The following is a 26,465-nucleotide window of genomic DNA, read 5'->3' as shown; positions in this document are numbered from 1 at the left end:
AGCCGGCGGGGATGTCCTTGTCCCGTCGCGCTCTAGCGACTCCTGTGGCGGGCCGGGCGCATGCACGCTGACACGGTCGCCAGGTGTACGGTGTTTCCTCCGACACAGGGGCATTGTGTCAAGAAGCAGTGCAGCTTGGTCGGGTCGTGTTTCGGAAGGACACATGGCTCCCGACCTTCGCCTCTCCCGAGTCCGTACGGGAGTTGCAGCGATGAGACAAGACTGTAACTACCAATTGGACACCATTGGATACCAAATTGTGGAGAAAAAGGGGTAAAAATCGAAATTAAAAGTATCAATCTACGTGACATTAAAGAGGGCCAACCAACTTTCTGGTAGAGAATGGAGTGATGAGTACTACAACTGTTGCCTGTAGTAAAGCACCTATTTCTATAGAAGAAACCCATTTTCATTATTAGCTTTTTAACTAAGTCATCAATATGTTTTTTAAAAGACAGCCTTTAATCTATCCAGATGCACAGATACTGTATTTGTAAGTAGGGACACTATCAATATGAACACCATCCAAAGTACATATGCTTAAATTAAGTTATTTTTATGCACTCTCGAGAACAACATATATTTAGTTTTACCTGCATTCAATACTAATTTCAGATCAATAAAGTTTTTCTTTAGTACAATAAAGGCAGACAATAGTGTACACAACAGTATCATTGGCATACAAGTGCAGGTAAAACATTTTTACAGACATCAATATTGTTAATGTAAACAGTAAAAAGTACAGGACCCAGAATCGACCCCTGCGGGACACCTTTCATTATGTTCAGACCTTGTTAGTATAGACCTAGTTTTTTTTGCAGGCTTGGTGAAAGCATGTCCAGCAGTCACCATTTATGAGCGGTTTAGGAACAAAAGCAGCATTTTCTTGGTCCCTCTCCTCTCTGGCTACTGACTATGTGTTATCTGTGTTCTGGGTTTTTCTTCACATTCAAACCCTCCAACCTCCTCCCAACCAATCCTTTAAACCTCTACCTTCTCTCACTTCCTTGCTTTTCCTGTGAATCATATCTCTTTGTCCTACCTATCTGTGTCCTGCCTATCTCTCCCTGCCCTTCTTTATCCCTGTCCTCTCTCTCAATTCTTGTCTTCCCTACCTACCACCTGTCCTTCCCTGGTGTCCATCCTGTATGTCCAGCCTTCTACAGCGCAGCTCCCCTCACCTCAGCAGGCATCATTCCCATCATGCAGTCGCTGTGTCCCGATGGCCAGAGGGACGAGTTTGGCTTCCTACAGTACAAGAACTCCACGTGAGTTAAACAGTCCCATCTCTCTCTCTCTCTCTCTCTCTCTCTCTCTCTCTCTCTCTCTCTCTCTCTCTCTCTCTCTCTCTCTCTCTCTCTCTCTCTCTCTCTCTCTCTCTCTCTCTCTCTCTCTCTCTCTCTCTCTCTCTCTCTCTCTCTATCTCCTCTTTATGACAGGCAGCTAATAGTTTAATGCCACTAAGCACTAATGTCCTAACAATGTTAATGTCCATAACACTTAACAGTAGGATTCGATGGTCATTACCTGTGATTGATTAATCTCCTTCTGCTTAGTTTTTTGATTTGTTGGCCTCTCCTAATGGGAGGGGACTGTCATTGTGTCCTTACCTATAAATAGACCCCACACCTCTCTCAATATGCTCTCTTTTCCCTTTTCTCTCTCATCTCTGCTTTCTCTCTCTCTCTCTCTCCCTTTCCCTCTCTCTCTCTCTCCCTTTCCCTCTCTCTCTCTCTCTCTCTCTCTCTCTCTCTCATCTGTCCTCTATCTCTCTCTCTCTCTCTCTCTCTCTCTCTCTCTCTCTCTTTGTCCCTTCCTTTCACTCCCTCCACTCTTTCCACCTTTCTTTCCCTCACTCACCTCTATTTCACCCCTCCCTCTCCCCTCCCCCAGTGTCACCCAGTTGTTGGAGCGGATCCGTGAGGTGGTGTTACAGAACCACCTGTTCACAGCAGACAGGCCAGGACTGGGCCAGGAGCTGGAGTCCCTACAGCAACACCTGGAGAGCCTCAGCACATCAGCAGGGCCCTACCCACTGGACAACAATTTCAACACCAGCCAAGGTGTGTGTGTCACATTTATTTTTTAAAGGTTATGACAGTAATTTTATTTTCATGATGGTCCATAACCGTTGGTAACTCGGTTAAACAGCTCTATGTGTGTGTGTGTGTGTGTGTGTGTGTGTTACAGTAAACCTGTACCTCTATAAACTACCTCTGCTCTCAATATTGAGGACACCAGCTGTAGACAGATTTGGAAGACAAGCAATTTAACCTTTCAAATCAAAGGTTTGTGTTTGTCCTTTCAGGGCACGGAAATCAATAAGCTTGAGGAATTCTTGCAAGAAACAAGTGCTCCCTCTGGACAGTGATTTCCTGCAGTGTGTGTGCGTACCACAACCAAGTGATACACATGCACAAAAAAGTTTCAGGAGGACAAAGACCTTTGGGTTGAAACATTACACAATAAACTGCAGGAGCATTCATCTGTTTGCAGTGTTGGGGAGTAGTGAACTACATGTAGTTTAACTAGTAATTTAACTAGGTTTTGCAGTAGGTTGGTAGTAGTTGAACTAAAATCCAATCTAGGTAGTATTTTCAGTAGTTAATTACTTTTTTTGCCATGTAGTGGTGTAGCTAACTACTGGAACTACACAGTACTGTTTTTGGGTGAAGTAGGCAATTATTTCTGTAACAGTTCTCTTGTGGTGAAGGAGAGTCGGACCAAAATGCAGCGTGTAGATTGCGATCCATGTTTAATAAACAAATGTAAAACACGAATCAATACAAATACTACAAAACAAAGAACGTAATGAAAACCGAAACAGCCTATACGTGTGTAAACTAACACAGGAACAAGGACACTAAGGACAATCACCCACCAAACACACAAAGAATATGGCTTTCTAAATATGGTTCCCAATCAGAGACAACGATAAACACCTGCCTTTGATTGAGAACCACTTCAGACAGCCATAGACTTAACTAGAACACCCCACTAAGCTACAATCCCAATACCAACACACCACATACAAAAACCCCATGCCACACCCTGGCCTGACCAAATACATGAAGATAAACACAAAATACCTCGACCAGGGTGTGACAATTTCCTTTCTTTTTCATCATCCGACCTGCCTAATTCTCACTTGAAACACAGTTTTTGTGTTGAATATGCTAAATTACACCTTCTGTTAGCATATGACCCCAAAGTGATCTGTCTTGCAATTTGTAGTCTACAAAATTTCAGATGTATGTACATATGATAATTCTTCAAAAAGTAGCTTGGATGAACTGAACTACTTTTTCAAAGTAACTTTAGTTAAGTCAATGATATTTTTCTTAAGGGTAGCTTTAGTGTAGCTTAATTTCTTCCAGTGTGAAGTAATTGGTAGCTTGGTAAACTACATTTTCAGAGTAGCTTATCTATCTTAATCCCATTCGTTTATTTTTGTACCCGGCACCTACAAGTTATTGGATGTACGTACACGGCATTTGACACTGTTCTGTGCGATTTCTATTGGATAAGCAGTTCCTGGAAGTCTTCATGTATATTATCTGTGGTTGTGCTGTGTGATTCTTGCCCTGCAGGGTTCACAGTAGCCAATGTGTTGAAGAACCAGTCAGTGTTCCATCAGTTCCTGGTCAGGAATCTGTCCCTCCCCAATGACACCGCCAGCCTGCTGCTCTCCACTCCTGTCAACCTCAAAGAGGTCGGTGATCCTGTCACATGCATGTGCACACACACACACACACACACACACACACACACACACACACACACACACACACACACACACACACACACGCACACGCACGCATGTGCACACACACACACACGTACACGCACGCATGTGCACACACACACACACACACACACACACACACACACACACACACACACACACACACACACACACACACACTGTACCTCCCTAGTCCTCATCTACCCCCTGGGGACTGTTTTAGTTATGGGGTAATGCAGGGTTTACATTCAAATGTAGTGACATGACTGATGAACAAGGAAGTAAGAAAAATGTTAGTATAGACTGCCAAATCTGAAATCTTGGCTATTGGGTATATTTACATTTAGATAACACAATTTTGACATCTACATTTGAATATACACCCGTTTGCCAAGATTACAGATTTGGCAAAGACGTATTGTCATTGAGGAATGACATTGAATCATACAGTATCAATATATGGCTCGGTGCCTCCCATCTTTCTGTTTCCCTCCATCTCTGTCTCAGTTAATTGTCTAGGCCTGGCATCAGGTCCTCATCTTTATCTTCAACAGTCAGTCACTTTCTGTCTGTCCCTCCTTGTTTCTCCTCAGTATCCTGTTTTTCTGACAGCTTTCCCTATGCGAACAAACGCTGAAGTCCTGTCTGCCACCTGTGTGTGTGTTTGCGTGTGTGTGCACGTGTGTGTTTATCTTCCGGTTCTCTGAGTGTGTGGGTCCTCTATTCCACTTGCTGAACTGCAGGTATTCAACCTGATCTTTGGCCTGTACCCCAGAACTGGAGGGGGGAGTAGTCACAGTTCTGGAGGGGAAAAAGAGACCACACATACCCCTGCAGAGAAGATACTTCAACTGGAGGTAGGCTACTAATGGGAAATATTGAATTGAATTGATCTGAGTCTGTGTATTAGCTCAGCAGTAATCCCCTCCTATCGTCCCCTCAGGAGAAGATGCTGGGAGTCATGCAAAGTCTGGATGGTGGACTGATCCACAAAGCTTTACGAGACCCAACCAAAGCGGCCCATCGGCAGGCCCTACTCAAACTCATGTCCCAGGCTTTAGGCCTAGCAGGAGGAGGGGCAGGCCAGAGATACGACCCCCAGGGACTGAAGGAGGTGGAGGTGCACTGCTTATCTTATCTATCCTCCTCTATCTGAATCATCCCCCTTTTCTTCCCTCCTTCTTCCCGTCTTTTTTCTATTGAATCAATAGCCTTTATTGTATACCCTGAGTCAATTACCTTTATCAATAGCCTTTATTGTATACCCTGAGTCAATTACCTTTATCAATAGCCTTTATTGTATACCCTGAGTCAATTACCTTTATCAATAATCTTTATTGTATACCCTGAGTCAATTACCTTTATCAATAGTCTTTATTGTATACCCTGAGTCAATTACCTTTATCAATAGTCTTTATTGTATACCCTGAGTCAATTACCTTTATCAATAGCCTTTATTGTATACCCTGAGTCAATTACCTTTATCAATAGCCTTTATTGTATACCCTGAGTCAATTACCTTTATCAATAGCCTTTATTGTATACCCTGAGTCAATTACCTTTATCAATAGCCTTTATTGTATACCCTGAATCAATTACCTTTATCAATAGCCTTTATTGTATACCCTGAATCAATTACCTTTATCAATAGCCTTTATCGTATACCCTGAACCAATTACCTTTATCAATAGCCTTAACAAGACTACCACTGAAATAATTGATTCCATACATGATGATGATGATGGTGAATTGTATTGAATGTGCTCTTGATTGTTTTTTCAAAGGGTGTTCTCCTGACTGGTGCCATGTTGGAAATGCTTACCTGTGGGGAGGATGGGACTAGTGAGCTGAGCAAGATTCTATTGGTTCCTGAGAAGCAGCAGTCCCTGCTCCAGGCCTATCACAGCGCAGCATGTGGAGGTGGGATGGGACAAAGGACTGAGCGCTTTGGAGAGATGAGCCAGGAGCTCCGAGAGCAGATAGACACACAGAGCCTCATTGACAAGGTACATTAGAGACATCCAAAATGGCACCCTATTCTCTTCATCCAAAATGGCACCCTATTCTCTATTCAGTGCTGTAATTTTAACCAGGGCTCATAAAAAAAGTAGTGCACTATATAGGAAATAGGATGCCATTTGGGACACACTCAATGGCTGCTTTGAACTGAGAATCCCTGTGGTGAGGTGCTTTTCCCTCATCAAACACACATAAATAAATACTGTGGATCTTGTATTTGGAATTCTATGGCTCCTCAGTATCTATCTTAGTTCCCTATCTATCTCAGTATCTATCTCTAATACTCATTATTCTCTCTCCCTTTGATTCTTATCCACATCGGTCTCTCTTTCTTTCTTTCTTTCTTTCTTTCTTTCTTTCTTTCTTTCTTTCTTTCTCCCGCTCTCATACTTTCCCCCTTTCTTCTGTCTCTCCACACGTTTCGGCCTTCTCTCTCCAGCTGCGTCTGGAGCCAGCCAACTCCTCGGCCCCTCTGTCCCAGTCCCACCTGGGTGCTCTGCTGAAGGACTTGGCTGACGTGGAGAAGCTCCTCAGGGATGTAGACCTGCTGTCAGGCCTGGCTCGCCTGCTCCCCAAGGGGGCCTGTGCTGGCCACATCCCCCCTGGGGCTCCAGCCAACACCACCACTTCCTGGTCCCTCAACGCCACCACTTGGGGGCCCAACACCACCGAGAACCCCTGGGAGGAGGGCGGAGAGGAGGGGAGAGGACGAGAGAAAGAGAATGTGAAAGAAGAGAACCCTCACTCGTTTTCTACCTTTGTGCAGCTGTGGGCAGGGCTGCAGCCTATTCTGTGTGGGAACAACAGGTTTGTGTCTATGTAATAGGATCATTCCTTCTGCCATTGTTCTTTAACTGCAGATCCAATTGCATGAGTGCTAGTCTGTTTATGCAATCATGCCAATTATCTGTCACCCATGGAGTTGCTTGGACACGAACAGATCTGGGACCAGGCTAGAGATCTACAGGTTGTGCAGGCTTATGTTCCAGCCATATAATAACACACCTGATTCACCTAATCAAGGGCCCTGCTGTTTTAAATTGATACAATGCAAATCAGGTGTGTTAGAACTGGGCTGGTGCCAGAGTAGAGAAACACAGTTCTGTACACCTATGCCGTAAAGGCTGAAGTTGTTGATCCCTGTCTACTGTCTCCAGAATCATTGAGCCAGAGGCTTTAAAGCAAGGGAATATGAGCTCTCTGGGCTTTACCAGTAAAGAGCAGCGCAATCTGGGCTTACTAGTGCATCTGATGACTACAAATCCCAAGATCCTCTACTCCCCCATCGGCTCACAGGTGGACAAAGTCATTCAGAAGGCAAGTACATGACCATGTTCTTTCAAGCTCTGTCAACTGTATCGTTATCGTGGATGTACTGTAGCATTTACACAGTGACTTGTACCTAGACAGTGTACTGTAATAGAGTTATTCAGGTGTCATTAGGCTATAGAGCTATGCACACTGCTGCCCAGGCATTGTCTATATTCATTTGATAAAGTACGAGGAAAGCGGGTGCTTACGTACACAAGATGTGATCTATTTCCAAATGCCAAGACTAAATGGAGGATAGCCGGTGCTATAGTTTTTTTCTTTCATTTATACGGCCTAGCTGTTGTCAGACACTTTGAGACTCACAGTGTATTTAGAAAATGTTGGGAATTCACTAGGAGCCCCATGGTCATTTGTATCCCAGCCTTACACATTAATCACGTAGCTACATGTTCTGTACATCGGGTTAAGGGCAAGATGTGTAGGAAGTCTATGCGTGGCTAGATGAATCATGAGATCCTCAGTCCCCGGAGGTCTCGCTATACCACAACATATGCAGAACTGGCCATTGATTCTCTGTTTCTCTGTACATCCCACTAGTTACCACCGGCTTGTTAGTGGCAGATGGTCTATAGCTACATTTGTTATCTAAGCCAGAGGACGGGAGGAGGGAGGGGTTTTACGAAATTAACAAAACTAGAGAGGGAGGGAGAGAGGCAGAGGGAAGGGCCACAGAAGGGACTCAACAGAAAAGGACAGTTGAAAGGATGTGGATCGAGTAACGAGACGTTAATGGGACTGGGATAGCTCTGCTTCAGGATGTGGCTTGCTGACACTGGGAAGCCCTCAGCACCAGCAAGCTGCACCTAACACCCTGGACCAGAGCTAGGCCTGGGATAGCTCTGCTTCAGGATGTGGCTTGCTGACACTGGGAAGCCCTCAGCACCAGCAAGCTGCACCTAACACCCTGGACCAGAGCTAGGCCTGGGATAGCTCTGCTTCAGGATGTGGCTTGCTGACACTGGGATGCCTCAGCACCAGCAAGCTACACCTAACACACTGGACCAGAGCTAGGCCTGGGATAGCTCTGCTTCAGGATGTGGCTTGCTGACACTGGGATGCCTCAGCACCAGCAAGCTACACCTAACACACTGGACCAGAGCTAGGCCTGGGATAGCTTCTTCTGTGTCGGTGACCCGTGACTCTGCTTCTGTGTGAAGGCCAATGAGACATTTGCGTTTGTGGGGAACGTGACTCACTACGCCCGGGTGTGGCTCAACATCTCTGCCCAGCTCAGGACTTATCTGGAGGAGGGCAAGCTGCACCACCACCTGGCCTGGATGCAGCAGGTAACACACAGCTTTTACCTCTCTTCATATTCAGTAACAGACACTATTCACCTCACCTCATAAGGTAATATTGTCTGATAAATGGCATAAGATTTAACTGGCAATCTTGAAAAAAATTATTGTCCCCCACACAGTATATTAATACAGTCCATATCTTGCCTGATAATCCCATATGTACACTGTATCATAAACACATACACACTACTGGACAATAAGCCCATGGATATGCCTACCTGTGCATTAACTGCTTATGTATTCCTCTTCCTAGTTGACCTCTGACCTACGTGGTCACCCGGAACTGCTGAATGGGACAGACAGTGATCTGCTGCGTGGGTTGCTGGAGGGCAACTACACCCTGCCCAACACCTCCACCCTGCTGGAGCAGCTGGACACCATTGACAACGCCGCCTGTGGCTGGACACACTTCATGTCCAAGGTCAGTATGAAACTTGAATGAAAAAGAAAGAAAGAAACACACAAACACACACAAAACAACAGAGATGAATAGTACATCTAGTAGTAGTAGTAGTCCTGGTTGGAAAGAACGCCCAAGGTCACTATCCATTACATGAGAGCTTTATAAGATTATGGTGTACGGGCAGGAAGAACTGTAGACATGGGCGTTCTGATTCAGACTGACACAGGAAGAGCAGTGGAACTTAAGTACTGTATATTGATCCGGACACAGACAGCAGGCGTGCAGTAATATGAGCACCGATAATCCGCTCTGGACAAGGACGCAAAGCTCCATTCAATAGTCCCAGGATTCATCACAAATGGCACCCTATTCCCCTACTTTTGACCAGAGCCCAGGGCAGGGACTATTATTGCCTATGTTGCCGATATAGACGTTTCTTGTGCTTTTGGGGGTTGGCGCCGCGCTGTGGCTGCCATCTGGTTGGGATCGAGAAAGAAGACAATTTCCCATTGACTGCAAGGATTCTTCTTCTTCTTCTTCTTCTTCTTCTTCTTCTTCTTCTTCTTCTTCTTCTTCTTCTTCTTCTTCTTCTTCTTCTTCTTCTTCTTCTTCTTCTTCTTCTTCTTCTTCTTCCAGGTCAGTGTGGATATCTTCAAGGGTTTTCCGGATGAGGACAGCATCGTCAACTACACACTGAACCAAGCTTACCATGATAACATCTCAGTGTTTGCCAGTGAGTACACTCACCACTGCAGTAAATCATAAGAACTTTACTGTCCGTTACATTATCACAAAATGGAAACGTGTCTTTGGCACTCGATTAGACTTTACGGTTAAAAACAGATCGTGGCTAATGGCCAGATGGATTTTACTGAGAGGGCAGTGGCTACGGCATGCAGCTAGCCTCCGATCGGCAATAGCTTTCATATTATGAGGAAATAATGTCAAAGACATATTGTACATAATGTTCCCCCTCCCTCTCACCCAGGTGTGATATTCCAGACCAACCTAGATGGCTCCCTGCCTCCTCATGTCCTCTATAAGATCAGGCAGAACTCCAGCTTCACAGAGAAAACCAACGAGATCCGCCGGGCCTACTGGCGCCCAGGGCCCAACACGGGGGGAAAGTTCTATTTCCTCTACGGCTTTGTGTGGATCCAGGGTACGTGACCAGAGTCCTCCACGTTGTCTACCGAAGTGTTTTAAATGTAGACTGAAATGTTGTCAATTCTAGCCAACTCTAGCCACGTTTAGCCACGTTTAGGCAACTGTAGCCACGTTTAGCCAACTGTAGCTAACTTTAGACAACTCTAGCCAACTTTAGCCAACTCTAGACAATTCTATCCAACTGTAGACAACTTTAGACAACTCTAGACAACTCTAGCCATTATCATCAGCATCACAGCCACAAAGGCATTAAACTGATTCTTCAGGATTTTGGCAATGAAGCACTTTATCTATTTCCCCAGAGTCAGATGATCCCGTGGATACCATTTTTATGTCTGCGTCCAGTATGAAGGAAGTTAAAGGTAGCCAATACTAACTAGTGTTAGCACAATGACTGGAAGTCTATGGATATCTGCTAAGCATGCCAAAATCACAAAGTATCCCTTTAACCAAAGGAGAAAAGATTGGCACATGGGCTATTTCAAATGAATTAATATGAAGAAAACGGTTGGCTCTAATTAGTGTTTTATACAGAATACGAATGCTGGTATGGCATTTCCAGATGTTGTGTCGTTGGTATGTTTCTCATTCCCCTTGCTTAGTAGTAAAGAAGACGTCTCAAAACTCAGCTGTACTTGTTGTCTCAGCGTTATCTGCCGAAGGCAAAAACTATAAATAGGCTATGCTGTACATAGACTATAAATCAGCTGACAAAATCAGGTTCACGGAGGACACAATTGTTATGTCAAACACGTTTTTTTGCTGGTGTTTTATTAAGATAAGGGTTTATTGGGGTAAAATGCTTACCCTAGTGATCTTGAGGTGGGCACACCTGTGTGGGTACCAACGCCAAGCTGCAGATCCAGCACATTCTCTCCGTATGTTTTGGGGAAAACTTGATGGGAAGGCTTATTCACTAAGGTGTAGCGTGGCCCTGTCATCTCTGCCGTGTGTGTGTGTGTGTGTGTGTGTGTGTGTGTGTGTGTGTGTGTGTGTGTGTGTGTGTGTGTGTGTGTCCTCAGATATGATGGAGAGAGCCATCATTAACACGTTTGTGGGCCATGACGTGGTGGAGCCTGGAAACTATGTTCAGATGTTCCCTTACCCCTGCTACACAAGAGACGAGTAAGACTTGGAACTCTCTCAATATACCTCTCCTCTACTCACATTGGCCTTTTCTTATAGTTGCTCTGCCCTGGGACTGTGGCCAAAATAACCATTCATTCTGGCACTATTTCTATCTGAGGTAATCAAATTACATTGGCCCTGCACATTTAGATAGATAGATAGGTAGATAGATAGTACAGAACATGATTAGTCAAAGACTGAAGTACATTTAAAATGTACTGTATGTACTAAATGTATGTTAGTACATACAGTACACACAATATCTAGGTCTAATACATAGTAAAGTGCAAATTACAATACAAGATATATAAAATGCGTGTGTCTCTTCACAGTCCCCTTTATCAGTTTTTGTTAAACTGTTTTTATTGCTGGCTTGAGTTACCTGGGGTGGCAGAGAGTTCCATGTAGTCATGGCTCTATTTAATACTGTGCGTTTCCCCGCCTCGGTTCTGGACCTAGGGACTGTGAAGAGACCTCCGGTTGCATGTCTTGTGTTGTACCGATGAGTGTCCAAACTGTCTGCCAACTGCTTGACCAGACAGTTCTGCACCTTCAACACATCAATACCTCGCACAAAGACCATTAGTGATGCAGTCAATCTCTCATCAACCTTGAGCCAGGAGAGACTGACGTGCATGTTACTGACACTTACCCTCCATTTACAACTAAATGCGATACGTGCTGCTTTGTTCTGGACCAAATGCAATTGACCTATGTCCTTCTTTGCCGCACATGACCACATAGCTGGGCAGTCGTCCAGGTGTGACAAAACTAGGGCTTGTAGGACCTGTCTGGTCGACTGAGATGTCAAGGAAGCAGAGCGACGCCCTGTCATGGAAGGGCCTCTTCTCATTTGAGCAAGTTCTGACCGTGAACGCTTGCTACCTAGGGTTACGCCCAGCAGTTTAGTCTCCTCAACTTGCTCGACTGCCAAATGTATTTTTTTTATTTTTTTTATTTCACCTTTATTTAACCAGGTAGGCAAGTTGAGAACAAGTTCTCATTTACAATTGCGACCTGGCCAAGATAAAGCAAAGCAGTTCGACAGATACAACGACACAGAGTTACACATGTAGTAAAACAAACATACAGTCAATAATACAGTATAAACAAGTCTATATACAATGTGAGCAAATTAGGTGAGAAGGGAGGTAAAGGCAAAAAAGGCCATGGTGGCAAAGTAAATACAATATAGCACGTAAAACACTGGAATGGTAGTTTTGCAATGGAAGAATGTGCAAAGTAGAAACAAAAATAATGGGGTGCAAAGGAGCAAAATAAATGAATAAATTAAATACAGTTGGGAAAGAGGTAGTTGTTTGGGCTAAATTATAGGTGGGCTATGTACAGGTGCAGTAATCTGTAAGATGCTCTGACAGTTGGTGCTTAAAGCTAGTGAGGGAGATAAGTGTTTCCAGTTTCAGAGATTTTTGTAGTTCGTTCCAGTCATTGGCAGCAGAGAACTGGAAGGAGATGCGGCCAAAGAAAGAATTGGTTTTGGGGGTGACTAGAGAGATATACCTGCTGGAGCGTGTGCTACAGGTGGGAGATGCTATGGTGACCAGCGAGCTGAGATAAGGGGGGACTTTACCTAGCAGGGTCTTGTAGATGACATGGAGCCAGTGGGTTTGGCGACGAGTATGAAGCGAGGGCCAGCCAACGAGAGCGTACAGGTCGCAATGGTGGGTAGTATATGGGGCTTTGGTGACAAAACGGATTGCACTGTGATAGACTGCATCCAATTTGTTGAGTAGGGTATTGGAGGCTATTTTGTAAATGACATCACCAAAGTCGAGGATTGGTAGGATGGTCAGTTTTACAAGGGTATGTTTGGCAGCATGAGTGAAGGATGCTTTGTTGCGAAATAGGAAGCTGATTCTAGATTTAACTTTGGATTGGAGATGTTTGATATGGGTCTAGAAGGAGAGTTTACAGTCTAACCAGACACCTAAGTATTTGTAGTTGTCCACGTATTCTAAGTCAGAGCCGTCCAGAGTAGTGATGTTGGACAGGCGGGTAGGTGCAGGTAGCGATCGGTTGAAGAGCATGCATTTAGTTTTACTTGTATTTAAGAGCAATTGGAGGCCACGGAAGGAGAGTTGTATGGCATTGAAGCTTGCCTGGAGGGTTGTTAACACAGTGTCCAAAGAAGGGCCGGAAGTATACAGAATGGTGTCGTCTGCGTAGAGGTGGATCAGGGACTCACCAGCAGCAAGAGCGACCTCATTGATGTATACAGAGAAGAGAGTCGGTCCAAGAATTGAACCCTGTGGCACCCCCATGGAGACTGCCAGAGGTCCGGACAGCAGACCCTCCGATTTGACACACTGAACTCTATCAGAGAAGTAGTTGGTGAACCAGGCGAGGCAATCATTTGAGAAACCAAGGCTGTCGAGTCTGCCGATGAGGATGTGGTGGTTGACAGAGTCGAAAGCCTTGGCCAGATCAATGAATACGGCTGCACAGTAATGTTTCTTATCGATGGCGGTTAAGATATCGTTTAGGACCTTGAGCGTGGCTGAGGTGCAACCATGACCAGCTCTGAAACCAGATTGCATAGCAGAGAAGGTATGGTGAGATTCGAAATGGTCGGTAATCTGTTTGTTGACTTGGCTTTCGAAGACCTTAGAAAGGCATGGTAGGATAGATATAGGTCTGTAGCAGTTTGGGTCAAGAGTGTCCCCCTTTGAAGAGGGGATGACCGCAGCTGCTTTCCAATCTTTGGGAATCTCAGACGACACGAAAGAGAGGTTGAACAGGCTAGTAATAGGGGTGGCAACAATTTCGGCAGATAATTTTAGAAAGAAAGGGTCCAGATTGTCTAGCCCGACTGATTTGTAGGGGTCCAGATTTTTCAGCTCTTTCAGAACATCAGCTGAATGGATTTGGGAGAAGGAGAAATGGGGAAGGCTTGGGTGAGTTGCTGTTGGGGGTGCAGTGCTGTTGACCGGGGTAGGAGTAGCCAGGTGGAAAGCATGGCCAGCCGTAGAAAAATGCTTATTGAAATTCTCAATTATGGTGGATTTATCAGTGGTGACAGTGTTTCCTATCTTCAGTGCAGTGGGCAGCTGGGAGGAGGTGTTCTTATTCTCCATGGACTTTACAGTGTCCCAGAACTTTTTTGAGTTAGTGTTGCAGGAAGCAAATTTCTGCTTGAAAAAGCAAGCCTTGGCTTTTCTAACTGCCTGTGTATAACGGTTTCTAGCTTCCCTGAACAGCTGCATATCACGGGGGCTGTTCGATGCTAATGCAGAACGCCATAGGATGTTTTTGTGTTGGTTAAGGGCAGTCAGGTCTGGGGAGAACCATGGGCTATATCTGTTCCTGGTTCTAAATTTCTTGAAAGGGGCATGTTTATTTAAGATGGTTAGGAAGGCATTTTAAAAAAATATCCAGACATCCTCTACTGACGGGATGAGATCAATATCCTTCCAGGATACCCCGGCCAGGTCGATTAGAAAGGCCCGCTCGCTGAAGTGTTTCAGGGAGCGTTTTACAGTGATGAGTGGAGGTCGTTTGACCGCTGACCCATTACGGATGCAGGCAATGAGGCAGTGATCGCTGAGATCTTGGTTGAAGACAGCAGAGGTGTATTTAGAGGGGAAGTTGGTTAGGATGATATCTATGAGGGTGCCCGTGTTTAAGGCTTTGGGAGGGTACCTGGTAGGTTCATTGATAATTTGAGTGAGATTGAGGGCATCAAGTTTAGATTGTAGGATGGCTGGGGTGTTAAGCATGTTCCAGTTTAGGTCGCCTAGCAGCACAAGCTCTGAAGATAGATGGGGGGAAATCAGTTCACATATGGTGTCCAGAGCACAGCTGGGGGCAGAGGGTGGTCTATAGCAGGTGGCAACGGTGAGCGACTTGTTTTTAGAGAGGTGGATTTTTAAAAGTAGAAGTTCAAATTGTTTGGGTACAGACAGACAGAACTCTGCAGGCTATCTTTGCAGTAGATTGCAACACCGCCCCCTTTGGCAGTTCTATCTTGTCTGAAAATGTTGTAATTTGGAATTAAAATTTCTGAATTTTTGGTGGTCTTCCTAAGCCAGGATTCAGACACAGCTAGAACATCCGGGTTGGCAGAGTGTGCTAAAGCAGTGAATAGAACAAACTTAGGGAGGAGGCTTCTAATGTTAACATGCATGAAACCAAGGCTATTACGGTTACAGAAGTCATCAAAAGAGAGCGCCTGGGGAATAGGAGTGGAGCTAGGCACTGCAGGGCCTGGATTCACCTCTACATCGCCAAATGAGTCAAGAATAGATCTAAATGAGGTTTAGCATTGAGCGAGTGATTTCTTCTGTCTGTTGTTGGTCCATAGCTTCCTGTTTGTGATCGAGCACATGATGCCTCTGTGCATGGTGATCTCCTGGGTCTACTCTGTAGCCATGATGATCCAACACATTGTGGCGGAGAAGGAGCACCGGCTCAAAGAGGTGAGACTGCCTGCAGCTGCCTGCTCACCTGTCTACACTAGGCTCTCCATGTGTGTTCCAAATGGCAACCCTTTTGTAGTACAATACTTTTGACCAGACCTCTAGTCAAAATTGGTACACTATATAGGGAAAAGGGTGCTATTTAGAATGCATCTCCTATCCAATGTCTGTCTGTCTGTGACATTGGAGCAGCAACACTAAAGCCATCTCCTCTGCCTTTGTTCGGCATCCGAGAGCAAGATGATGTCACTCGTATGTATTGCCTCTCTTCTGCCCCCTGCTGGAGAAATATGGATTTCAATGAAATGTTTTCCCATGTTGAATTCCTATGATAATATTGTATGCGTTGTTTTCTTCTTCTTCATATTCAGAATATTTTGTTCATATCTGGGGAGGGGAGGGGGGGTTGAGGTTACATTCACATCCATATGAGTGACTGTAAGAGTGTAAATAAGAGGAATAACCTCTTATGGAAAGTAACCTGTATCCTTCCTGCCTGGCCTGTAGGTGATGAAGATGATGGGCCTGAACAACGCGGTCCACTGGGTGGCCTGGTTCATCACTGGGTTTGTCCAGTTGTCCATCTCAGTGACGGCCCTGACGGCCATCCTGAAGTACGGTCGGGTGCTCCTCCACAGCGACATCTTCATCATCTGGCTCTTCCTCTCCATCTACGCCATCGCCACCATTATGTTCTGGTAATGGCACCACTACTGCTCTGACGTTAGTCTAGTAAAAAGCATGAGTTGACACACAGCCAAAATAGTAGGAGAAGTGCAGACGAACATAATATTATACTATAAAGAAAGTTGCACACTGCTCTTTTAAAACCATTTTAATCACTGGGAGCGTATGTGCAGCTTTCAACTTGTTCTATGTCCCAGACAGAAGTTGCCATGGCCTTAGGCACAGATATAGGATCAGTTTTACCTTCCTGAAATCTTCACCATTTCACCACTAACAGTGTCTAGGGGGCAGCTGCAACTTCTGCTTTGACTGTTTTCTCTCTGACTGTTATTGCAGTCCTCACTGAAAGCCGTGATCTCAAAGCAGCCGTGACCTTTACACACGTTCAAGGTGTTAGAGATGAATCTAACGAATCACCCACTGTGGAGTCACTGCGGTGTCCAACGGCTGATTTGACAAAAGTTGTTTCCCTTTCACGTCCACGTTCGTTGAGAAAGAAACGTGTTATTTAAGAAAGAAAAAATGCTCTCTCCTTCATGTATCAGGCCGACAGTGACTCCGCTCCTTTGCAAGACGTCCCGAGGAAACGCGCACGGTCGGTAAATGCTAGCAAATAGAAACACTCGCTACCTCACTCTTCAACCAAGGTGCGTGGATTTGAGGAGCAAACTAGGGACGAGGAGATTCACCTCATCTTAACCTCTGTTGCTGCCACGCTATGTTGTCGTCTTTAGGTACCTTTATGTAGTGTTGTGGTGTCTCTCTTGTCGTGATGTGTGTTTTGTCCTATATATATATATATATATATATATATTTTTTAATCCCAGCCCCCATACCCGCAGGAGGCCTTATGCCTTTTGGTAGGCCGTCATTGTAAATGGTCCTTCTGTAGCACAGTTGGTAGAGCATGGCGCTTGTAACGCCAGGGTAGTGGGTTCGATTCCCACCCATACGTAGAATGTATGCACACATGACTGTAAGTCGCTTTGGATAAAAGCGTCTGCTAAATGGCATATATTATTATTATATTATATATAAATAAGAATTTGTTCTTAACTGACTTGCCTAGTTAAATAGGTTGAATAAAATAAATAAATACAAATACGTCTCCAGGCTATTGTCTATTGGGCGAGAGTGTTTAGAAACAAGATTAGTAAATGCTAACAGTATTTCTCTCTGTTCTGTCTGTCTGTGTCCTGTCTGTGTATGCCAGCTTCCTGGTGTCAGTGATCTACTCCAAGGCCAAGCTGGCGTCAGCGTGTGGTGGGATAATCTACTTCCTCAGCTATGTCCCATACATGTACGTGGCCATCAGGGAGGAGGTGGCCCATGACAAGATCACGGCCTTCGAGAAGTGTATCGCTGTAAGATCGGGCCTTTGTTCTCCTCCCTGTCTGACTCTCTCCCTGTGCTTTATTCATGACAGGGATTTGTTTGTTGTTAGTCATAAACTGTGCCCATGTCTAGACTGTCTGGATATATTTCATGAAAGAAACATGACCCCGGGCTCATGGCTAGACTTAGTTATTTGTCTCTTTGACTCACTGAGTCAAATGACCTATTTCTGTGTCAAAGGTGTATCAAAATGTCGAGCAAAGTAGTTGAAAGTCCGGAAGAAACCAGACTTCTATTCTATTCTCTGACACTACCCGTCTGAATCAGTCAGCCCTTGAAAGACATTGATCTTCATACACGTCAACAGCTTTTAACACGTCCATTGTCCTTATTCCCATTCTCTCCAGTCTCTTATGTCGACCACAGCGTTCGGCCTGGGCTCTAAGTACTTTGCCCTGTACGAGGTGGCTGGGGTTGGTATCCAGTGGCGCACCATCAACCAGTCACCTGTAGAGGGCGATGACTTCAACCTTGGCCTGTCCATGATGATGCTCATCATCGATGCTAGTGTGTATGGAGTACTCACCTGGTACATAGAGGCTGTGCATCCAGGTAAACAGTCAACATCCAATATGGATTTCCATTTTTCATGTCTTTGGCTGCTAACTTATATCCCTCCCTTTTGTGTCCCTGTTTTGTCACTGACTGTTTATGGAAGCAACTGGGCTGAATCACAAATGGGTTTTTTCACCTATTCTCTCCTGTCCTCCAGGGATGTATGGGCTGCCTCGGCCGTGGTACTTCCCCCTGCAGAAGTCCTATTGGCTGGGCAGTGGGCGTGTGGAGACATGGGAGTGTCCCTGGGGGGGAGGGGCCAGGCTGAGTGTCATGGAGGAGGACCAGGCGTGTGCCATGGAACACCGGCGATCTGGTAGGGCCAAGCCTGACCTTGGACTTGGTTAGTGGATAGTTAGTAGAAATATGGTTGAAAGGTAGTTGAACATCTACTCAACATCTATAAAGCATTGATTTGGGACTATCCAAATACGATGTTACCTTAGAAAATCTCATCTCAAAATAAGGTTCTTCCCTGGTTCTGTAATAGAGAGCAGCTTTATCCTCTCTCTCCCTCTCTCTTTCTCTCGCTCGCTGGCTCTCTCTCTCCCTCCAGAGGAGATGCGTGGTATTGAAGAGGAGCCCAGCCACCTGCCTCTGGTGGTTTGTATAGACAAGCTGACCAAGGTCTACAAGATGGGCAATAAGCTGGCCCTCAACAAGCTGAGCCTCAACCTCCACGAGAACCAGGTGGTGTCCTTCCTGGGACACAACGGAGCCGGCAAGACCACCACTATGTGAGAGAGAAAAATGTGTGTGTGCCAACGTGTGTGTCAGAGGGTCCCCGGTCGTTTGTGTTGTGTTGACGTGTGGGTTTACAGTGAGACACGGGGAGATGTGTGTTGTGTTGACGTGTGGGTTTACAGAGAGACACGGGGAGATGTGTGTAGTGTTGACGTGTGGGTTTACAGAGAGACACGGGGAGATGTGTGTTGTGTTGACGTGTGGGTTTACAGAGAGACACGGGGAGATGTGTGTTGTGTTGACGTGTGTGTTTACAGTGAGACACGGGGAGATGTGTGTTGTGTTGACGTGTGAGTTTACAGAGAGACACGGGGAGATGTGTGTTGTGTTGACGTGTGGGTTTACAGAGAGACACGGGGAGATGTGTGTAGTGTTGACGTGTGGGTTTACAGTGAGACACGGGGAGATGTGTGTTGTGTTGACGTGTGGGTTTACAGAGAGACACGGGGAGATGTGTGTTGTGTTGACGTGTGTGTTTACAGTGAGACACGGGGAGATGTGTGTTGTGTTGACGTGTGTGTTTACAGTGAGACACGGGGAGATGTGTGTTGTGTTGACGTGTGGGTTTACAGTGAGACACGGGGAGATGTGTGTTGTGTTGACGTGTGGGTTTACAGAGAGACACGGGGAGATGTGTGTTGTGTTGACGTGTGGGTTTACAGTGAGACACGGGGAGATGTGTGTTGTGTTGACGTGTGGGTTTACAGAGAGACACGGGGAGATGTGTGTTGTGTTGATGTGTGGGTTTACAGAGAGACACGGGGAGATGTGTGTTGTGTTGACGTGTGGGTTTACAGAGAGACACGGGGAGATGTGTGTTGTGTTGACGTGTGTGTTTACAGAGAGACACGGGGAGATGTGTGTTGTGTTGACGTGTGGGTTTACAGTGAGACACGGGGAGATGTGTGTTGTGTTGACGTGTGTGTTTACAGTGAGACACGGGGAGATGTGTGTTGTGTTGACGTGTGGGTTTACAGAGAGACACGGGGAGATGTGTGTTGTGTTGACGTGTGGGTTTACAGTGAGACACGGGGAGATGTGTGTTGTGTTGACGTGTGGGTTTACAGAGAGACACGGGGAGATGTGTGTTGTGTTGACGTGTGTGTTTACAGAGAGACACGGGGAGATGTGTGTTGTGTTGACGTGTGGGTTTACAGTGAGACACGGGGAGATGTGTGTTGTGTTGACGTGTGTGTTTACAGTGAGACACGGGGAGATGTGTGTTGTGTTGACGTGTGGGTTTACAGAGAGACACGGGGAGATGTGTGTTGTGTTGACGTGTGGGTTTACAGAGAGACACGGGGAGATGTGTGTTGTGTTGACGTGTGTGTTTACAGAGAGACACGGGGAGATGTGTGTTGTGTTGACGTGTGGGTTTACAGAGAGACACGGGGAGATGTGTGTTGTGTTGACGTGTGGGTTTACAGTGAGACACGGGGAGATGTGTGTTGTGTTGACGTGTGGGTTTACAGAGAGACACGGGGAGATGTGTGTTGTGTTGACGTGTGTGTTTACAGAGAGACACGGGGAGATGTGTGTTGTGTTGACGTGTGGGTTTACAGAGAGACACGGGGAGATGTGTGTTGTGTTGACGTGTGGGTTTACAGTGAGACACGGGGAGATGTGTGTTGTGTTGACGTGTGGGTTTACAGAGAGACACGGGGAGATGTGTGTTGTGTTGACGTGTGTGTTTACAGTGAGACCCCGGGAGATGTGTGTTGTGTTGACGTGTGAGTTTACAGAGAGACACGGGGAGATGTGTGTTGTGTTGACGTGTGAGTTTACAGAGACACGGGGAGATGTGTGTTGTGTTGACGTGTGGGTTTACAGAGAGACACGGGGAGATGTGTGTTGTGTTGACGTGTGAGTTTACAGAGAGACACGGGGAGATGTGTGTTGTGTTGACGTGTGAGTTTACAGAGAGACACGGGGAGATGTGTGTTGTGTTGACGTGTGAGTTTACAGTGAGACACGGGGAGATGTGTGTTGTGTTGACGTGTGGGTTTACAGAGAGACACGGGGAGATGTGTGTTGTGTTGACGTGTGGGTTTACAGTGAGACACGGGGAGATGTGTGTTGTGTTGACGTGTGGGTTTACAGTGAGACACGGGGAGATGTGTGTTGTGTTGACGTGTGGGTTTACAGAGAGACACGGGGAGATGTGTGTTGTGTTGACGTGTGGGTTTACAGAGAGACACGGGGAGATGTGTGTTGTGTTGACGTGTGAGTTTACAGAGAGACACGGGGAGATGTGTGTTGTGTTGACGTGTGGGTTTACAGAGAGACACGGGGAGATGTGTGTTGTGTTGACGTGTGAGTTTACAGAGAGACACGGGGAGATGTGTGTTGTGTTGACGTGTGAGTTTACAGTGAGACACGGGGAGATGTGTGTTGTGTTGACGTGTGGGTTTACAGAGAGACACGGGGAGATGTGTGTTGTGTTGACGTGTGAGTTTACAGAGAGACACGGGGAGATGTGTGTTGTGTTGACGTGTGAGTTTACAGAGAGACACGGGGAGATGTGTGTTGTGTTGACGTGTGGGTTTACAGTGAGACACGGGGAGATGTGTGTTGTGTTGACGTGTGGGTTTACAGAGAGACACGGGGAGATGTGTGTAGTGTTGACGTGTGGGTTTACAGAGAGACACGGGGAGATGTGTGTTGTGTTGACGTGTGAGTTTACAGTGAGACACGGGGAGATGTGTGTTGTGTTGACGTGTGGGTTTACAGAGAGACACGGGGAGATGTGTGTTGTGTTGACGTGTGGGTTTACAGAGAGACACGGGGAGATGTGTGTTGTGTTGACCTGTGGGTTTACAGTGAGACACGGGGAGATGTGTGTTGTGTTGACGTGTGGGTTTACAGAGAGACACGGGGAGATGTGTGTTGTGTTGACGTGTGGGTTTACAGTGAGACACGGGGAGATGTGTGTTGTGTTGACCTGTGGGTTTACAGTGAGACACGGGGAGATGTGTGTTGTGTTGACGTGTGGGTTTACAGAGAGACACGGGGAGATGTGTGTTGTGTTGACGTGTGGGTTTACAGAGAGACACGGGGAGATGTGTGTTGTGTTGACGTGTGGGTTTACAGAGAGACACGGGGAGATGTGTGTTGTGTTGACGTGTGAGTTTACAGAGAGACACGGGGAGATGTGTGTTGTGTTGCCGTGTGGGTTTACAGAGAGACACGGGGAGATGTGTGTTGTGTTGACGTGTGGGTTTACAGTGAGACACGGGGAGATGTGTGTTGTGTTGACGTGTGGGTTTACAGAGAGACACGGGGAGATGTGTGTTGTGTTGACGTGTGAGTTTACAGTGAGACACGGGGAGATGTGTGTTGTGTTGACGTGTGTGTTTACAGAGAGACACGGGGAGATGTGTGTTGTGTTGACGTGTGGGTTTACAGAGAGACACGGGGAGATGTGTGTTGTGTTGACGTGTGGGTTTACAGTGAGACACGGGGAGATGTGTGTTGTGTTGACGTGTGGGTTTACAGAGAGACACGGGGAGATGTGTGTTGTGTTGACGTGTGTGTTTACAGAGAGACACGGGGAGATGTGTGTTGTGTTGACGTGTGGGTTTACAGAGAGACACGGGGAGATGTGTGTTGTGTTGACGTGTGGGTTTACAGTGAGACACGGGGAGATGTGTGTTGTGTTGACGTGTGGGTTTACAGAGAGACACGGGGAGATGTGTGTTGTGTTGACGTGTGTGTTTACAGTGAGACCCCGGGAGATGTGTGTTGTGTTGACGTGTGAGTTTACAGAGAGACACGGGGAGATGTGTGTTGTGTTGACGTGTGAGTTTACAGAGAGACACGGGGAGATGTGTGTTGTGTTGACGTGTGGGTTTACAGAGAGACACGGGGAGATGTGTGTTGTGTTGACGTGTGAGTTTACAGAGAGACACGGGGAGATGTGTGTTGTGTTGACGTGTGAGTTTACAGAGAGACACGGGGAGATGTGTGTTGTGTTGACGTGTGGGTTTACAGTGAGACACGGGGAGATGTGTGTTGTGTTGACGTGTGGGTTTACAGAGAGACACGGGGAGATGTGTGTTGTGTTGACGTGTGGGTTTACAGAGAGACACGGGGAGATGTGTGTAGTGTTGACGTGTGGGTTTACAGAGAGACACGGGGAGATGTGTGTTGTGTTGACGTGTGAGTTTACAGTGAGACACGGGGAGATGTGTGTTGTGTTGACGTGTGGGTTTACAGAGAGACACGGGGAGATGTGTGTTGTGTTGACGTGTGGGTTTACAGAGAGACACGGGGAGATGTGTGTTGTGTTGACCTGTGGGTTTACAGTGAGACACGGGGAGATGTGTGTTGTGTTGACGTGTGGGTTTACAGAGAGACACGGGGAGATGTGTGTTGTGTTGACGTGTGGGTTTACAGAGAGACACGGGGAGATGTGTGTTGTGTTGACGTGTGGGTTTACAGAGAGACACGGGGAGATGTGTGTTGTGTTGACGTGTGGGTTTACAGAGAGACACGGGGAGATGTGTGTTGTGTTGACGTGTGTGTTTACAGAGAGACACGGGGAGATGTGTGTTGTGTTGACGTGTGGGTTTACAGAGAGACACGGGGAGATGTGTGTTGTGTTGACGTGTGGGTTTACAGAGAGACACGGGGAGATGTGTGTTGTGTTGACGTGTGAGTTTACAGAGAGACACGGGGAGATGTGTGTTGTGTTGACGTGTGGGTTTACAGTGAGACACGGGGAGATGTGTGTTGTGTTGACGTGTGAGTTTACAGTGAGACACGGGGAGATGTGTGTTGTGTTGACGTGTGAGTTTACAGTGAGACACGGGGAGATGTGTGTTGTGTTGACGTGTGTGTTTACAGAGAGACACGGGGAGATGTGTGTTGTGTTGACGTGTGTGTTTACAGAGAGACACGGGGAGATGTGTGTTGTGTTGACGTGTGGGTTTACAGAGAGACACGGGGAGATGTGTGTTGTGTTGACGTGTGAGTTTACAGTGAGACACGGGGAGATGTGTGTTGTGTTGACGTGTGTGTTTACAGAGAGACACGGGGAGATGTGTGTTGTGTTGACGTGTGAGTTTACAGTGAGACACGGGGAGATGTGTGTTGTGTTGACGTGTGGGTTTACAGAGAGACACGGGGAGATGTGTGTTGTGTTGACGTGTGGGTTTACAGAGAGACACGGGGAGATGTGTGTTGTGTTGACGTGTGGGTTTACAGAGAGACACGGGGAGATGTGTGTTGTGTTGACGTGTGAGTTTACAGTGAGACACGGGGAGATGTGTGTTGTGTTGACGTGTGTGTTTACAGAGAGACACGGGGAGATGTGTGTTGTGTTGACGTGTGGGTTTACAGAGAGACACGGGGAGATGTGTGTTGTGTTGACGTGTGGGTTTACAGAGAGACACGGGGAGATGTGTGTTGTGTTGACGTGTGAGTTTACAGTGAGACACGGGGAGATGTGTGTTGTGTTGACGTGTGGGTTTACAGTGAGACACGGGGAGATGTGTGTTGTATGTTTTGGTAAGAATTTGTTTGAAGGGCTATTCATCATCTGCTTATAAACCATATTGTAGATGAACTATTTGTTAACAATTGTCATGTAATGATAAATTATAAACAGGCCATGCATAATGTTGGCTACGACATCACCATAATGTTTCCGTCATCTTTCCTTGACTTTCCCATATGGGACCCATAACATCACCGTAATGTCCACAAAAGTGGCCTTCAAATACAGTATAACCTATGTTTTACGTGTCCATTTCTTCCCTCTCTAACTAACCCTGTCGCTAACTCCCACTGGTTCTCAACTGTGATCCCCAGGTCTATTCTGACAGGTCTGTTCCCGCCCACCTCTGGCTCAGCCACCATCTACGGCCATGACATCCGTACTGACATGGAGCGTATCAGGCAGAACCTGGGCATGTGTCCCCAGCACAATGTGCTCTTTGACAAGCTCAGCGTGGAGGAGCACCTGTGGTTCTACTCCAAACTCAAAGGCATGGCCGAGGAGGACATCCGCAAGGAGATGGACAAGTACGTCACATCCCATTTGGATGGTTTAACCAAGTCAAAGACCCTAAGGTGGAAATGACACTATCAACATGGCATTAGATTAGGATCTCACCTCTTCAAATTGAAGGTTGTAGATAGTATATAAGTACAGGTGACTGCCATTGAAGGATATGTATAGTTTGGAAACAAATTATACCCATCCACGGCCCAAAATAATGTAAATGACCACGAGTTGTGTGTATGTTGTCAGGATGATAGACGATCTGGAGTTGAATAATAAGCGTCACAGCCTGGTGCAGACTCTGTCTGGGGGAATGAAGAGGAAGCTGTCCGTGGCCATAGCGTTTGTGGGCGGCTCCCGGGCCGTCATCCTGGATGAGCCTACGGCGGGGGTGGACCCCTATGCACGCAGAGCCATCTGGGACCTCATCCTCAAGTACAAACAGGGTGAGACATGATGCGTCAAACGCACACACTAACCCTCACACACTAACCCTCACACACTAACCCTCACACACTAACCCTCACACTCTAACCCTCACACACTAACCCTCACACACTAACCCTCACACACTAACCCTCACACTCTAACCCTCACACTCTAACCCTCACACACTAACCCTCACACACTAACCCTCACACACTAACCCTCACACACTAACCCTCACACACTAACCCTCACACACTAACCCTCACACTCTAACACTCACAACTCTAACCCTCACACACCCTCACACACTAACCCCTCTAACAACACTCACACACTAACCCTCACACACTAACCCTCACACACTAACCCTCACACACTAACCCTCGCACACTAACAACAGATGATACATGATGCTTCAAACTCACACACTAACCCTCACACACTAACCCTCGCACACTAACAACAGATGATACATGATGCTTCAAACTCACACACTAACCCTCACACACTAACCCTCACACACTAACCCTCGCACACTAACAACAGATGATACATGATGCTTCAAACTCACACACTAACCCTCACACACTAACCCTCGCACACTAACAACAGATGATACATGATGCTTCAAACTCACACACTAACCCTCGCACACTAACACTCACAACAGGTGAGACATGGGTCAACCACACTAAGATTGTGTCTCAAATGGCACCCTGTTCCCTATAGAGTACACTGGTTTGTCACCCTGTTCCCTATAGAGTGCACTGGTTTGTCACCCTTGTGTTTCTAGGTTGCACCATTCTGTTGTCCACCCACCACATGGTTTGACACATGTTGATGTACACTGAGTGTACAAAACATTAGGAACACCAGCTCTTTCCATGACATAGACTTACCATGTGAAAGCTCTAATCCCTTACTGATGTCACTTGTTAAATCGACTTCAATCAGTGTAGATGAAGGGGGGGGGGAGTTTTGAGGATTTTTGAGAGTTGAGACATGTATTGTGTTTGTGTGCCATTCAGAGGGTGAATGGGCAAGACAAAGGATTGAAGTGCTTTTGAACTGGGTATGTTAGTAGGTGCCAGGCGCACCGGTTTGAGTGTGTCAAGAACTG

The 26,465-nt window shown here is 46.3% G+C and overlaps 1 protein-coding gene across 4 annotated transcripts in view; it reads left to right on the top strand.

Annotated features, from left to right (window-relative positions):
- The window catches only part of abca2 (ATP-binding cassette, sub-family A (ABC1), member 2), a 105,447-nt gene that overhangs the window by 59,191 nt on the left and 19,791 nt on the right, over window positions 1–26,465 (top strand). For 2 of the 4 annotated variants that reach the window (XM_052461817.1, XM_052461819.1), the window contains exons 3-23: window positions 1,157–1,268; window positions 1,894–2,063; window positions 3,591–3,712; window positions 4,489–4,602; window positions 4,689–4,865; window positions 5,530–5,751; window positions 6,204–6,571; window positions 6,922–7,081; window positions 8,254–8,382; window positions 8,651–8,818; window positions 9,437–9,533; window positions 9,789–9,962; window positions 10,990–11,092; window positions 15,417–15,531; window positions 16,039–16,229; window positions 17,432–17,582; window positions 17,961–18,165; window positions 18,326–18,511; window positions 18,725–18,905; window positions 24,724–24,936; window positions 25,166–25,362. In XM_052461817.1, coding sequence (XP_052317777.1) covers window positions 1,157–1,268; window positions 1,894–2,063; window positions 3,591–3,712; window positions 4,489–4,602; window positions 4,689–4,865; window positions 5,530–5,751; window positions 6,204–6,571; window positions 6,922–7,081; window positions 8,254–8,382; window positions 8,651–8,818; window positions 9,437–9,533; window positions 9,789–9,962; window positions 10,990–11,092; window positions 15,417–15,531; window positions 16,039–16,229; window positions 17,432–17,582; window positions 17,961–18,165; window positions 18,326–18,511; window positions 18,725–18,905; window positions 24,724–24,936; window positions 25,166–25,362 — 3,555 coding nt within the window. The remainder of the gene's footprint in view (window positions 1–1,156; window positions 1,269–1,893; window positions 2,064–3,590; window positions 3,713–4,488; window positions 4,603–4,688; window positions 4,866–5,529; window positions 5,752–6,203; window positions 6,572–6,921; window positions 7,082–8,253; window positions 8,383–8,650; window positions 8,819–9,436; window positions 9,534–9,788; window positions 9,963–10,989; window positions 11,093–15,416; window positions 15,532–16,038; window positions 16,230–17,431; window positions 17,583–17,960; window positions 18,166–18,325; window positions 18,512–18,724; window positions 18,906–24,723; window positions 24,937–25,165; window positions 25,363–26,465) is intronic. The other 2 variants (XM_052461818.1, XM_052461820.1) reach the window with 2 other exon arrangements.

This window comes from Oncorhynchus keta, chromosome 14 (genome assembly GCF_023373465.1).
Source record: "Oncorhynchus keta strain PuntledgeMale-10-30-2019 chromosome 14, Oket_V2, whole genome shotgun sequence".
Taxonomy (NCBI): Eukaryota; Metazoa; Chordata; class Actinopteri; order Salmoniformes; family Salmonidae; genus Oncorhynchus; species Oncorhynchus keta.
Note: the sequence above shows the minus strand (reverse complement) of the source record. Positions and strands in the feature narration are given on the sequence as shown.